The 15,315-nt window shown below is 35.8% G+C and overlaps 1 protein-coding gene across 1 annotated transcript; it reads left to right on the forward strand.

The window, feature by feature from the left end:
• Window positions 1-4,189: 4,189 nt before the first annotated feature.
• On the forward strand, window positions 4,190-12,179 carry LOC129717553 (N-alpha-acetyltransferase 15, NatA auxiliary subunit). The gene is made up of 6 exons (XM_055667540.1): window positions 4,190-4,457; window positions 7,992-8,477; window positions 9,254-10,405; window positions 10,460-10,523; window positions 10,582-11,237; window positions 11,312-12,179. The coding sequence occupies exons 1-6, from the start codon at window positions 4,401-4,403 to the stop codon at window positions 11,594-11,596; spliced, it is 2,700 nt and encodes an 899-aa protein (XP_055523515.1). The 5' UTR covers window positions 4,190-4,400; the 3' UTR covers window positions 11,597-12,179.
• Window positions 12,180-15,315: the final 3,136 nt, after the last annotated feature.

Below are 15,315 nucleotides of genomic sequence, written 5' to 3' on the forward strand. Positions count from 1 at the left end.
GCAATAGGTGTACTTTTCTGACATTGGGTCAGAGATACCAGATGGAATCCGTGTGCACATTTCTAAAAAGTTTCAGATATCTACACATTTTTCTAGGAGCTGTGAATGACCAAATCACTATCTAATAAATAACTCGCCCGAAGGAAACCCTTAAAAAACCTCAAAAATTTATGTTATTGTATATAGTTATACCAAAATTTAACCATGTTTGATACTGTAAACACAGACAAACAGACGTACCACTGCATACAAAATTCTAAGCAAATTGTGGTTCCGACTTACTTGTGCGACACCTACTGGGCATATTCCGCAAAAGATAAACTTTCAGCTTTTCTGCTGATTTTGGCAGCACGGTGCTCGAATAATGTCAACTGAGTCCAAAGAAAAAGGCACATCAGCGCCACCACCGCTGCGGCGGGAATATTCCGCATAACTGAAACTCATTTGAAATGACCGTTATTTTGATTCACGGAAATAAATCTCGTGGTACGTCTGTTTGTCTGTGCTGTAAATACATCAAATTTACATAAATATCATTAACCAGAATAAGAATTAACCAGAATAAAAAACATTGTTTTTACTATTTTTAAAAATGAAATAGGGACGTTATAATGTATCTCAAACATTTGCGAACACTTTTCCCGTACATTTAGAGGTCACTGACAACATTTTGCATGGTAGAACTATTGTTTGCGATGGATCCATCAACAAAATACATTTTCTGTTCTCGCCGCGTGCTACACGGTACTTCTTTTAAGAGAGTGTTTCGGGAGATTAATTTCGGATGTTTTTCCTTTTCTAACCATCTTTCCCATTTTAACAGTTGCCATCTAGCATTGAACCAGCAACCGTGAACCATCACGATTAAAATTTCACAATAAAAGAATATAAGTCCCATGTGTGCATTACGCCCATTTCAAAAACCATACACACATATCTGATTTGACAGAACCAGAGAACCAACAAAAACAAAGTGCATTCAGTTTATATGGGAGCTGTTAACGCTCACTCTGGGCTGCTCAGCGGCTGAGTTGAATTTTAATCATTTTTTTAAGTTGTTCGAAGACGTCAAAAAATGAGTAGAATTAAATTGATCATGGCGGCAAATTTACTCAAAATTGGGTAACTGATGCTTGCGTGTTGTTTTTGTAATTTTTTTTTGCAATTAAAAGCAAACAGCAAACCAAGCAAACCGTCTGAAAAAAGGAGGAAATAGACATGTTTGAAATTATTTGTTATCGGCAGGTAATTCATAATTTGAAATAATTGACTGTAACTTTTGCCAATTTTTCTTTTTCACCAGGACTCGTTGGTTGGATATACGGCGAATAAATTCAAAGATCTCCCGTGTCCCGGCGAACAAAGTAGATTTCTTGAAAAAACCCTTTTTTTAAAATAAAGCTCATTAAAAATGCAAAATATAATAATATCGAGTCAATAATGATGATTTTTCCGAAATTCCCTCATTGAAGCTTAAAGTACTCATTTTTGAGTCGAAAATGAGTAACTTTTACGCATCGCGCATCAGGTATAATATGGGTAATAATTACTCAATTTTTATAACATTCGGGGGTACTCAAAAATGAGTAAAACAACTTCTACTCAATTTTGAGTACATACCCCGTTAAAAAGACCCTCCTATTTTTCCCCATATTTAGTACATTCTCGTAGGCACAATTGCCCGATTTCGATTCCGACGAATCAACTGATTGTTGCAACAACTCTTATGGGAGTTTAACAGGGGGGGTTTACCGATTGATCAGTATAAATACGAAATCGGTCGACGAAAACCAACCAAATCGAGTGATTTCAGGGTGATTTCGTTCGAGCCTATATACGAAACCAGACGAAACAGGGAGATTAGTCTGATGATGAAATTGCCTGAACCATACGAAATAGGTTGAGAAATCGGTGGATCATTTTTCTAAATCCATTTAAATCAGATTAAATATGCAGATTAGTAGAAAGATTATTTTTATTCAAGCATACTAAATAGGCTGATTAATCCATGTATAAAATTGAAAGTTAAGGTTTACTTTGAACTTATGTTTTAACTTACATTGTAGCCGATCCATGACTTCAGTGGCACCTCTGGACAGCGTAATCCTCCTATTAAAGTTATCGAACCAGCCGGCTCCGATCCCGGTAACCTTCCAGTGCCCTGTCGATAAACGGTTTCTGTTCCAAGCATCTGAACAAAACAAAACATTTTATTCGGTTAAAGAATCATCAAAAGTTTCCCAATATTCAGATTGTTCTTGTTTTGGATTGATAGATCACAATCTTACTCATTATCATTATATAATAAATTCTCTTACCTGAGATGAAAGACAAAATAAATCTTTTACGAAATGTAGAAGTGCAACAGGGAATTTGTCTGAAAGTTAAAAACAGTTGCTATCATCTGTTAATGGTTAAAGAAGTCACATAAACGATTCATGCAACTGTGAGTAATTGTAAAATACTCAAGAATGTGTTTTTACTTACCTGATATTATAGAGTTATCCGACGAAAAATCTTATGCTGCTTCTACTCCCGGAACCATTTTGAAAAACACTACGAAATTCTATTTCGTTTGCTTACTAATCAACATAAAAAATATCATCCGATTTTACTTTATATAATAAAGCGATCTTATCACAGAATAAATTCACATCTTACGAGAACTGATTTAATTATCCAAGAAATCAGGTGACAAATATAGTCAACATACGTGGTTTGACGAAATTGACTGATCAAAATGTCGATTACACAAACACCCGATTTAGTTGATACATGCGTATAATACAATCTGTCAAAATTTTTTAACGGGTACGGTTTTAGCGAAACTGATTCGGTTTTGACTCAGTTTTGGGTTTTTCAGAGTGAGCGTGCCGGGTTGGACTTGACTTAGGATTAGGCAATCTTCAGGGAAAGATCGATCTTCAGGATCGATTCAATCAAACGGTTCTAGGATCGAACCATCTAGAAAATCGAGGCCGCAGGATCGATTTCTGCTGAATTCATCTTTGAAGGCACTTTTTGCGGAGCTGTGAAATTCACCGAACCAAGCGCCATTTTTTTTTTAATAGAGTTAGGTATTAATGCCAGTGTACGTGAGAATGAATAATCTATTATTCATGAAGAATCGAAAACATTTAAATAGTTCATAATGATATTAAGGGGTCTATTTCAGAAGACGAGGCGAGCAACTCGAACTTGGCTGGTGACAGCTGAGTCTAACAGTTTCGCAGACGAGCTACTTACCCAAAATCCAGCCGACTCACCACCTGCAATATCAAAATTGGTCAGGCGAGTAGCTCGCCGCTCTCCTCGTTTTCTGTAATAAGCCTTTACAGTAACTGTTCGCTAACTGGGCGACGAGCACTTCCCAGTTATTGAAATCAGCTCGCCAACTGGGATATCATCTCTACGCCGAGGGGAAGTTCGATGGATATCGCTGCTTCGCGACAACTTCATAAAAGACTTTCGTTCTCAAGTTGATCACCAAATAGAGAGGCCCCAACTACAAATTTATCTCTCATCAGCTATATTATTGTTTTTGTATTTTAAATATGCTCGATTAGAGGTTTTCGTTCCCAATCCACATGCCCCCCGTTCGTTTAGATATTTGACGTTTGTTGTCTTTTTAACTGGGAATCCTCCCAGTTAGCGAGCGCCCAGTTAAAAAGAAGCCCAGTTAAAGCGTGCCCAGTTAGCGAATAGTTACTGTATAACAAAAAATACCTAAAACATTGAACGCCCATTACTCGAAATATTGTTTTTGGTTGCACTCCGATCATACCATATCTGCTAGTGCGTCACCAGTAGCATTAAGAGCAGGAATGGAATGGACTATATGGAGGCATGATGATGTCATAACCGCACGCAACTATTCAAAAACCGATAAAACAACATTGAAAACGGTACACGATACCTGACAACTACTCAAAATCGCATCTGAAAAAAGTTCTGCACGCTGAAAATAAAATAAATTTTCAAAAGATCGAAAACTAAACGATCTTTTCAACTTTTCAGAGGTGAAGAATCGATCTAAAAAATCGAAGATCAAGATGGAAATGATCGATCCAAGATCGACCAATCCTAACTTGACTCTCTCGGTTTTCTTTTTCGCACATTCGTCTTTTTGAAAAAGATATTCTTGACCCTGGTTATTTAGCACAACAAAATTAGAACATTTCACCCCTGACTGACTGCTATTATTCAGCAATTCTAAATGTCACCGAACTGAACCAATCCACATTAGCTGAAAGCGAGACATTTGCGAATTTCTTGTGTAGTTCCGCTGGTTGTAAATCTATATTTTCTTTTCAACGAGAAAAAATTGAAGTTTCAAGATAATATATCGTTTTGCAGAAACTTGTGTCTTTTGCATTACTGTCAGTGAAAATACCTAAAAGATGCCTTCCAGCGATCCTTTGCCACCGAAAGAGAGTGCTCTGTTTCGTAAAATTCTAGTAAGTATCTAACATTTGACAGCGGTGTGGACTTAATCAAATAATTGGTTAGATTAATCTTTGTATCATAAAATATTCATTGCTTTAAAAACAATCGTTCTAGCATAATTATGATATTCTTTTACTATTTCATCTCGAGAACTCATCTATGAGGGAAAATAGTCAACTCCTTATAACTTGAACAGAAACTTGAATGGGCTGTGAAAACTTTACGTAACAAACTAATTTTGTCGTGATCCCGGTATCTTAACCGATCGCTCATGAGAGTGCCATCGAAAATTCCGTTGATACTAAATCTAAAACACAGCTTATCTCGCAAGAAGTTGCCGGTCAAGTTTGACAATTTAGCATTAAGCATTACGTTATAGCAAATTTCTTTGACACTCCCCGCGCTTTACTTTTAAATTTTAAATGAGGAAAATGCATGATTTTTTCCTAATGATGTTAACTAGTTGTGTGAAGTGATCAGTTTCCAAAACCTCGAAAATCAGGGATGTGAGAAAATTTATTTTTTGATCAATTTTTGACCAAGTTGCAGATTTTTTAATGGCTCGGAGCTAAAATAATATAAGATCTATATTATAAACCTACAGTTGCGATCAAGAATGGATATCTGCATTTAATCAGTAATGGTTTGGAAAATGGTAAAGCTATCAGTTGTTTAGCTGCGTGGCTCTAAATGAGAAAAAAAAATCCCAATATTTTTTTTAAATTTTTTTTTTAGTTCCACGGATAATAGTTTTGTGTTTTGGGGAATGTTAGGGAAAATTGGAGAATTTAATTTACCGTTAAGGGCAATGGTTCTCAACTTTTTTGGCTTCGTGACCTCTTTTGCTAAGTACAAAGAGCTCCGCTGCCCCTTGAATAAACTCCAAAAAAATATGGATGCCTCTATTTTCAAATTAAATTTTTCAAACTAACCTTCTAGATATAATTCCACGGATAATAATTTTGTATTTTGGGTACGTCAGCAAATATCAGAGAACCTAATTTTGAATATTTTGTTATTCTGATTGTGAACGGTTCATTGCGCGATAAAGATTTGCTTTCAAAAACTTTCAACAATATGCATCCTTACGATTTGATGCATAGTTTAAAATAAACGCTTAGATATTTTAACAGATACTTAAAGGAAAATTTCGAAGGCTCCTCAAAAAATTAAAAAAAAACATCCGCTCAAAAAAGTCACTTTGGGAGGCCTTTCTTTTGTAAGTTGTCAAGGGCTGTGGTTCTCAACCTTTTTGGCTTCGTGCCTCCCTTTGCTAAGTACAAAGAGCTCTGCTGCGCCTTGAATAAACTCAACGAAAAATCGAACGTCTTCATTTCAGAATAAAAGTGATTCAAGTTAGAAGTTGTAATAAAAAGTCAAGTTGAAAAGATATTTCTGCTTATTATTTTTAAATGCATTAAGTATCATTTTATTTTATATAAATGTATCGGCCAACGTTGAATTATTTAAACTACTTAAATATAAAATTTGATAGGCTGAAAATAATGCTGCATAGCATAGTTAGTATTGTGAGCGAGTAAAAAAACTGACTTGTCAAATTTTAAATGAAGAATCCAAAAGTTTCATCAAATGCTTCATAGCCTTAACTGTATTTGGGTCAGAATTCGTGAAACGGATCACTAAAAATTGTGATGTTTAATTTTTTCAAATAAATATTAACAGCTTCAAGAGTTTTGCTCGGGGAGTTGATTTTCCAATTTTTACTGGATTCGAGTAAGTTTTCAAGTTGTTATTGTCGTTTGAAATTGAGGCCAATATTTTTTTTAGATAAACATATCTTTAAAAATATTGCATCGATTTTAATGAAATTTTCACAGCAGATGCATCCTGAGTTGTAGTTTCTGAAAATATTTTTTTGAACAAAAAAATACTTTTTCAATAGTAACTATTTAAAACAATATGTTGAAAAACTATGTTCTGTGGCACTGAAAAATCTGAAAAAATCTGAAAAGTATTTTTGACAAAATTTCGAAACTGTCCTGAAAATTTCGAGTTGGTGATATTTCTCGTTCGAAAGATATGGGGTTTCAAAGTTGGTGCCGCAACGCATTTTCAAACGGGAAGCTTACAAGTGATACTACTATTAACAATCCCAGTTCAGATCAGATGCATCTGCTGTGAAAATTTCATTAAAATCGATACAATATTCTCAAAGATATGTTTATCTAAAAAAACATTGGCCTCAATTTCAAATGACAATAACAACTTGAAAACTTACTCAAATTCAGTAAAAATTGGAAAATCAACTCCCCGAGCAAAACTCTTGAAGCTTTTAATATTTATTTGAAAAAATTGAACATCGCGATTTTCAGTGATCCGTTTCACGAATTCTGACCCATTTTTGTTTGCTTTTGAGCTGAGCAATATAAGGACAACGATTTTAATTAACCATTTTTGATTTGGTTGGCATTTTGCACAGATGAAATTTTGCGCTACCAGTTTTTTTTTTTTTTGAATCACGACTGATTTTTGAAAAATGGTATTGATTTTTAAATATATACTTAAAGCCAGAAAGGTTTGTTTGATAGGTGTGAAGTCTTCGGCAAAGCTGTAGATAGTAGTACACTATAAAAAATCGGCACGTTACTGCGAAATGGATTCCACTAACATCGGTGCTAACAGATGAAATATCGCATATCTACGAGGAATACACTTGAGGTTCAGTCATAGCACGGTTTGCTATGGCATGCATATCGAAATCAATGTAACATTCAAATAACTAAACATTGATGGTTGTTCAAACTTGAAGAAATTAAAAGTTAAAATTTTGAGAGAACATTTTTTCATTTTTTTTTACAGTGCTTGATTATCCGGAGACTCGATTATTCTGAATTTTTTTTATTTTGGTGTTCGTTTTTAATTTTATTCCGAAATTTTACCTTTACCATCTCTTCTGCCATATTTGTTACCATTTGTTGTTTGACATGTTCAAATTAAGTGAAAATAATCAATATCCAATTTATGTTTTTTTTTGTTTCTCAATATTTTACTCCTTTCCCCCTCAGAAATAATTTCTAATTACACCACTGTATCATGTAAGTGAAACAACATAAGGAAATATTTATTTTAAGTTCGTTAATCGCAAATATGAATAATTTTTCTGTGTTTCGACTATCCGGAAAACTCGATTATCCAAAATGAATTTTTTTTTTATATATTCCGGATAACCGAGTCCGACTGTATATATTTTTTAGAATTATAAATTTTATTTGCTGGTGCCAGAACGGCTTGTTTGATCAAATTATCTTTGGCAATGTTGTAAATACCTTATAATTTTGTCCTTCAAAAAAATATACACCGTGAAAAAAAAAATTTATAAATATTCAATTGTCTTATGTTGTTTGGAATTGTTCGATTGTTACATATTTTCCGTTGCGATAGTACGAGTTGGCCTGGGAAAATTTTCAAATATAAATTAGAAGGCAGTATCACATGTAATATTATTTTATTCTTGATCGACAAAAATAAGTTAAAAAACAAAGATTGATGTCAAAATATTTTTATTTTTTTTATTGTGTTAATAGAAATGCTATGAGATGAAACAATACAAAAATGGTTTGAAACTGGCGAAGCAGATTTTAACGAATCCGAAGTTCACCGAACATGGCGAAACACTTGCAATGAAAGGTTTAACGCTGAATTGTCTTGGTCGAAAAGATGAAGCTTACGACTACGTACGGCGCGGTTTGCGCAACGATCTCAAGTCGCACGTTTGCTGGCATGTTTACGGTCTACTACAGCGTTCGGATAAAAAATATGAGGAAGCCATTAAGTGCTATAGAAACGCACTCAAATGGGAAAAGGACAACATACAAATTCTACGCGATTTGTCACTGTTGCAGATACAGATGCGTGATCTTGAAGGCTACCGAGAAACTCGTCATCAATTGTTTAAATTGCGTCCTTCGCAGCACGCTTCGTGGATTGGGTTTGCTATGAGTTACCACCTGCTTGGTGATTACGACACAGCAAACAACATTCTTGAAACATTTCGGGCATCGCAGTCAGTGGTAAGTAATTGTTAGTCTTTTTTTTATTGTTTCAATAAATGTTTGAAATTTCACTCCTTGCCTGACCTAGAGCATACATGTCGATGAACACTAAAATAATGGTCTAGGAAACCATATGAGGGGTCGTTCTTAACGTACGTAGTCAGATTTTGAGCAATTTCTATATGTACCTAAATAATGACAAGGGTTAGAGAACATTTTTCAAGAGATTGTTTGATTTTTCATTAAAAAATGTTAAAAATTGAATGTAAGATCCTACACTGAGAAAAATTGATTCTAAAAATGAAAATTTATTTAAAAGAAGGTCATTTCAGATCTCATCGACTTCAAATTTTTTGATAGATTATACTGGTCGACAAAGGCGGAAATAAAGTTGCCCTAAAGCTGCAATTGTAAAAAATGAATTAGCTTTTTAACTATTCTTGTGAACTCGCCACCCTCTTTATCCATTATATGATAATTTATGCAAGATCACTGGACAGAATAAGTTGTTTGAAGCACTCAGTAAATTTGTTGTTGACTTTCAGGGCCACTCTCAATTCTTTGTAGCCGCAAGTTTACAGAGTTCGCTTTAACAACTGGGCGGTGGTGGTAGTTGGGAAACCCAACATTATTCTTGTTTACGACAAGTTAATGTTTTATAGGTGTCAACATGGAGCTTATCGAGCAGCTCTCAGCAAAAAATCAAATTTGCTTATAATTTCAGGAAATATAAGTTTGATATGTAAATGCATCAACAAACATTCAAATTCAAATATTCATAAAACATTTTGCAGGAAAATTATGATTACAAGCACAGTGAGTTGTTGCTGTACCAGAACCAGGTAATTCGGGAATCCGGCAATTACGAGAAGGCTCTTCAGCATCTCAAGAAATACCAATCGCAAATCCTTGATACGCTTGCCGTTAGAGAAGCAGTTGGTGAACTGTGCCTTAAACTAGATCGCCATGAGGAAGCAACCACGATCTATCATGAATTGATCAAGCGTAATCCAGAAAACATTGCATACTATCAGCAATATCTAAAAGCATTGAAACTTTGCGAGCAAAAGGAAATTATAGAAGCATACGAGCAGATACAAGTAGAATACCCGCAATCTTTCTGCGCCAAGCGTTTACCTTTGGATGTAGCTCAAGGGGATGAGTTTCGTGCACTTGTCGATGAACACCTTCGTCGTAATATTCGAAAGGGAGTTCCTCCACTATTTGTCAATCTGACTTCGCTCTATAAAGACAAACAAAAGGTTCATGTCATCACAAAATTGGTTGAAGGCTACTATCAGAATCTAACAAGCAGTGGTTATTTTTCCACGACAGATAAAGAACAACGCCTTCCAAAAGAGCCAGCATCTGCACTACTTTGGACTCTATACTACCTAGCACAACATTACGACTATTTAAGAGAATCAGAAAAGGCGCTAGATTTTATCAACGCTGCTATTGAGCACACTCCAACTCTAATTGAGCTTTTCGTCACTAAGGCCCGAATCTATAAACACGCTGGCGATGTTTTAGAAGCAGTCAAATGGATGGACGAAGCACAGAGCTTGGATACAGCTGATCGCTATATCAATTCAAAATGCGCCAAATACATGCTACGTGCCAATCAGATCAAAGAAGCCGAAGATATTTGCGCAAAGTTTACGCGCGAAGGTGTTTCAGCAATGGAAAATCTCAATGAAATGCAATGCATGTGGTTTCAAACTGAGTGCGCACTTGCTTACCAGCGTCTGGAAAAGTGGGGAGAAGCTTTGAAAAAATGTCACGAAGTCGATCGTCACTTTTCTGAAATTATAGAAGACCAGTTCGATTTCCACACTTATTGTATGCGGAAAATGACTCTACGTTCGTATGTAGGACTACTTCGTTTAGAAGATGTGTTGCGAAGGCATCCTTTTTACTTCAAGGCTGCGAAATGTGCTATAGAGGTGAGAGATCAGTTATAATTAAATTTTCAGCTTACTGAATTATAATTTTTCAAGGTTTACGTACGTTTATTTGACAAACCATTACCAGCAGAATCGACAGAAGAAGAACTAGATATTGGTATTACACCGTCTTTTGGCTCAAAAAAGGTGTATTATTCCTTTTACTTTTCTTACAGAGAATTTGCCGCCATCTGAACTGAAGAAGTTACGCAACAAACAACGTAAGGCTGCAAAAAAGAAGGCAGAGCAGGAAATTGCACAGGCGTCGCAAGCAAATCAGAAAAAAGAACAGCACAACAAACAACGTAACGCTAACCAGGATGGTGACCCAGAAGCCCCTCAACTGGACGAGTTAATACCTGATAAGTTGGCACGACCAGAAGATCCTCTTGAAAAAGCAATTGAATTTTTAAGACCACTACAAATACTCGCCAAAGACAACATCGAAACACATTTGATGGCTTTCGAGATTTACTCGCGCAAGTGCAAGTTGCTTTTAATGTTGCAGTCGTTAAAACGAGCTCGCGCTATTGATGCTACCAATCCAACGTTACATAACTGTATTATCAGGTTTTTTAAAATTCTCGAATGCCGAATTGCGGCCAACGAAATCGAAGAAAGTGTTAAACTAGTTATCGAACGGGAACGCTCCCAATTGTTTCGTGGGACCAATACTGCCATTAAACTGAATGATACTTATATGGCGTTAAATCAAAACAACCCTGATGCACTGTACGAAGTAACTAAAATCATGTATCAGCTAGATGAATCAAGACGAGATGAGGCAGTAAAACTTCTAACATCGGTCGATTTAAACAACGTTACGTTAGAGGTAGATTTAAAAGCAATATTATCCATATATTCTCACCTATAAATTCTCACAAGTATTTTTCTTCATCACTTTAGAACGCAACAAAGCTGTTTCTACTAATACAATCTGGGTTCTTTTGTGGCGCATCCGAAGAGCAACTAAACGCCTTCAAGAAAAATTGCCAGAGACGGTTTCCGTTAGCCATTATATTTGCAGATATAGCAACATCGGTTACCACTCTCACCACAACCCAGTCGCCATTACCTGCCGCTTCGGAAACGATGACTACAAACGCGACCGGTATAACCATGTGTCCGGTCGAGCAACAAACCAAGACCGCATCGCAACAAAACACAGGAAACGAAATTAAAGCAAACTAACTGAAACTATGCCAGCTCCAAATAGATTAGTCGGTTTTTACTTTAGTTCAAATCCATCGGAATAGTGTGAAATGCAATTTTGTCACTAACTAAATCTGTTTTAGTTCTATGCGGAACTAAATTCCCAAAACAAAGAATACGTTTGAAACCCATACCATTCGTGAAAATCACTGTTGAGATTCGAATCTACGTTCAAATTATTTCGCTTTCTGAGTGAATGTTCTGAGAGTTAAAGCAACCCGTTTTCTGTAGAATACCGGTAATAAGATTAACATTCAAATCTCATTCATATTATGATATACCTCATCTCCCCAGATATTGCAAAGGTAAATCAAAAATGTAATGTTTGAATGATTTCGGAAATGTTGAAAGGAATTATCTTTGATCATACTTTTAATTTAATGGGTTTAAAACCATAAAAAGCTGCTAGCCACTGTAAGTCGTCATTTTCTTTCAGAACTGCAAATAGCTTCGATAAAACAAATTCCGGAAAGTTTACCCACGATTACAAAAGTGCTTGTAATACGAATCAGACGTGTGTAAGTAAAGAGGTACAATTAAAAAGGAGCTTAAGAAACTAGAACCTTGCGGTAAAAATCCGAACGATCCACCTATTTGCCGACTGTCTGAGTATCGGCGCTTCCCAATTCTACTGCTTATGCCAGGGTGGCGAAAACCTGGAAAATCAGGGAATATAGTTTTCGATCAGGAAAATCAGGGAATGTCAGGGAAAACCTAAAAAAGTCAGAGAACATTTTTTAACCGAGACGCGATTCTTTTTTGCCTTTCTTCTAGAAAGGTATAGCAATCACTGGCAAAACCGAGTGTATAAAAGTGCTCCAAAGGGCCGAATGGCATATATCACTCGACTCAGTTCGACGAGCTTTTCTGTATGTGTGTGTGTGTGATTTTTATGAAATTGATTGCAAATGAAAGGTCTTGTTGTCCCATAAGACCCTGTTCAATTTTACTGCAATTGGATTTTTAGTTTAGAGGTTATGTATCAAAATGTAAAAATCACGAAACATCATTATCTCAGAAACTAAACAACCGTTTTGAACAAAATTAGTTACAAATGAACGGACTACCTGAAGTAACCTTAATTTTTTAACTTAATGAAGATTGAACTCGTGGTTGAAAAGTTATAGAAAGAAACGTGGTTTAAAGACTGTTTAATCTCACTCATGTTTCTCAGAAATGGCTGGACCGATTTTCATAAAATCAGTATCATATGGAAGGTCTAGTTGCCCCATAAGACCCTATTGATTTGTTTTGCAATCAGACTATTACTTTGTCTGTTATTTTTATAATGTTAAATCCATCCTATGAAAAGAAACATATTCCGAAGACTACTTGAACTTACTTTTCTCAGAGATGGCTGAAGCGATTTCCACAAAATTAGTGTCAAATGAAAGGTCTAGTTGCCTCATAACACCCTATTGAATTTTACCTTTTTTTACTTTTTATTTTACTTTTTTATCGAAATGTGAAAATCACGAAACATCATTATCTCAGAAACTACACAACCGATTTGAACAATATTGATATCAGATAAACGGGTTAGTTGAGCGTTAAATGATGAGTCATGATTGAACACTTGGTTTCAAAGTTTGGCTGCCCTATACGTTCCCATTTCATTTTATTATAATTGAACTTAAGCAACCGTTATGTATTAAATTGCTTAAACAACGAAAGTCTATTATTTCAAAGATTACATGACTTATTTGAACATAACTAGTGTCATACGAACGAGTCATCTCTCGAACTAACAAATAACAAACTTCATAACAATTTGATATGTGGTTCAAAAGTTATGGAAAGAAAAGAAATTCAAAGACTATTTAAAACTATATCTGCTTTGATCAATATATGTGGCCTCAACATAATTTAAATGTGGAATCGTAATATTTGAACGTTCCCGGTATCGCTCGTGATTAAATTGCTCGAAATCAAGAGTCATTTCTTTTATTTCACTATTTCTCAAGCACTAACATTGCGTCAAATTTCATATTTTATATTTTTATTGTAATTTAATTACAACATCAATATTTTAGATAAAGAGTGAATATACCTTTATTGGATTGAAGCGTTCATATAAATCTATTTTTACAAATATTAAGTTTGAATGAGAAAGGCTGGGTCTGACCGCTAGGTGGATTAATTTAAGTTTTATTGACACTTCGGGACTAAAACTTAAATTTTTAAGCATAAATATATTTTCATATCCGATAAAAGGCTTCTTTCAACAGGACTTCAGAGTTGCGTTCATATACGTTATGGGAAATTAATGTTACCGTCAAACGGGGGGACTTGCAACACTAGTGTTGACATTTGAGGGTTTTGTTTTTCTCGTGCCCATGAACTTAAACATTAACAATTATCATCACGGATGTATTGTTTACATTGTATTCATTATCCCTGTGTATTAACTTGACTAAAATGACGAACTTTTTTTTTTGTTTTTTCAGGCATAAAAGCTCAGCCTAATATTTTGGCATAATTTCAAACATCGCAAATCTTAAGTTAATGTGAGAAAATGTAAAAAGCTTCTGAAACTGATTATCACTAAGGAATCTGCATGTAATAATGAATACATTTGTGCAGTTATAACATATAATATTATTGTTAATATGTACTTCTTAGCAATCAATTTTCTCAATATTATCCGTCCACGGGTGGCTGCCATAGTCGGTGTATACCGTATGCGTTAAAAAATGGACAAAAGTTGACGATTAATCATGGGTTTATCTTTACACCCACTAAAACTACGTATGCAGCATCAATCATATTGACCAATGAGTCAGCAGAAAAAAATGACAACTCTATCAGTCGAACTCTAACCGTGATGGCGAAAACAGTGAAGCTACTCCGTTCAGAAGTGTGTGCGTTAAAAGAACGGTACCCTGTCGCGTCGAAAAAGGACATCGTGCGGCAGTTCGTGGACACCGGATACGCCCGTTTTGGCATCTACAATATCGGAGCGGTTGAATATCGATGTGGTACCCAAATTGGTGAACCCGGCCAACGTCCCCAAGCGGTAGCGTAGCTAGGGGGGTGCGGTTGGTGCGGTCCGCACCAGGCCCACCACTCAAAGGGGCCCCAAAATCTTACGAACACCGAACCGGTCAACATGCCCATCTGAACTCAACCTCATGTATTTGTATTCGCCACTCTGCCCTCGTGATTCACACGGACAGAGTAAACGTGATACCGATGTTCATTTTGACGTAGAATACGTCTTACGGCAACATATACAGGGGTCCAACTTCAATTCAGGGATCCAATTTCGAAAACCGTAAACATCGAAAGCGTCACGAAAACTGTCCAATTTCAAACGTTTTAAACTCAGTCAGTAACTTTACGAACTAATTTCATTTTTGTCATATGACTTACATTTTAAGTTTAGTAAAGCGGGCAATGTATGCAGTTTGCGAGGATGTGAAAATGAACGGGAATAGAAGGTGTGACTTTTAGGCTTAGAAAAAATTTTCCCTCACCCAGACGGGACACGTGATTACCTATACTATAACAATTCGTAAAAAAATGGAATTTGAAAATTTGGCGCTTACGTCAAAACGCCAGCCCACGGCAGAGCGGAAATCCAACTCAGATATCGTTGGGTGAAAACAGCCAAAAACTGAATGAAACTCGCACTGCCAGGTGGTTTGAGAAGCCACCACCATCCAGCGTGTATGTGGTGCTTATTACGGGAGTCCATT

This window comes from Wyeomyia smithii, chromosome 1, assembly GCF_029784165.1.
Source record: "Wyeomyia smithii strain HCP4-BCI-WySm-NY-G18 chromosome 1, ASM2978416v1, whole genome shotgun sequence".
Taxonomy (NCBI): Eukaryota; Metazoa; Arthropoda; class Insecta; order Diptera; family Culicidae; genus Wyeomyia; species Wyeomyia smithii.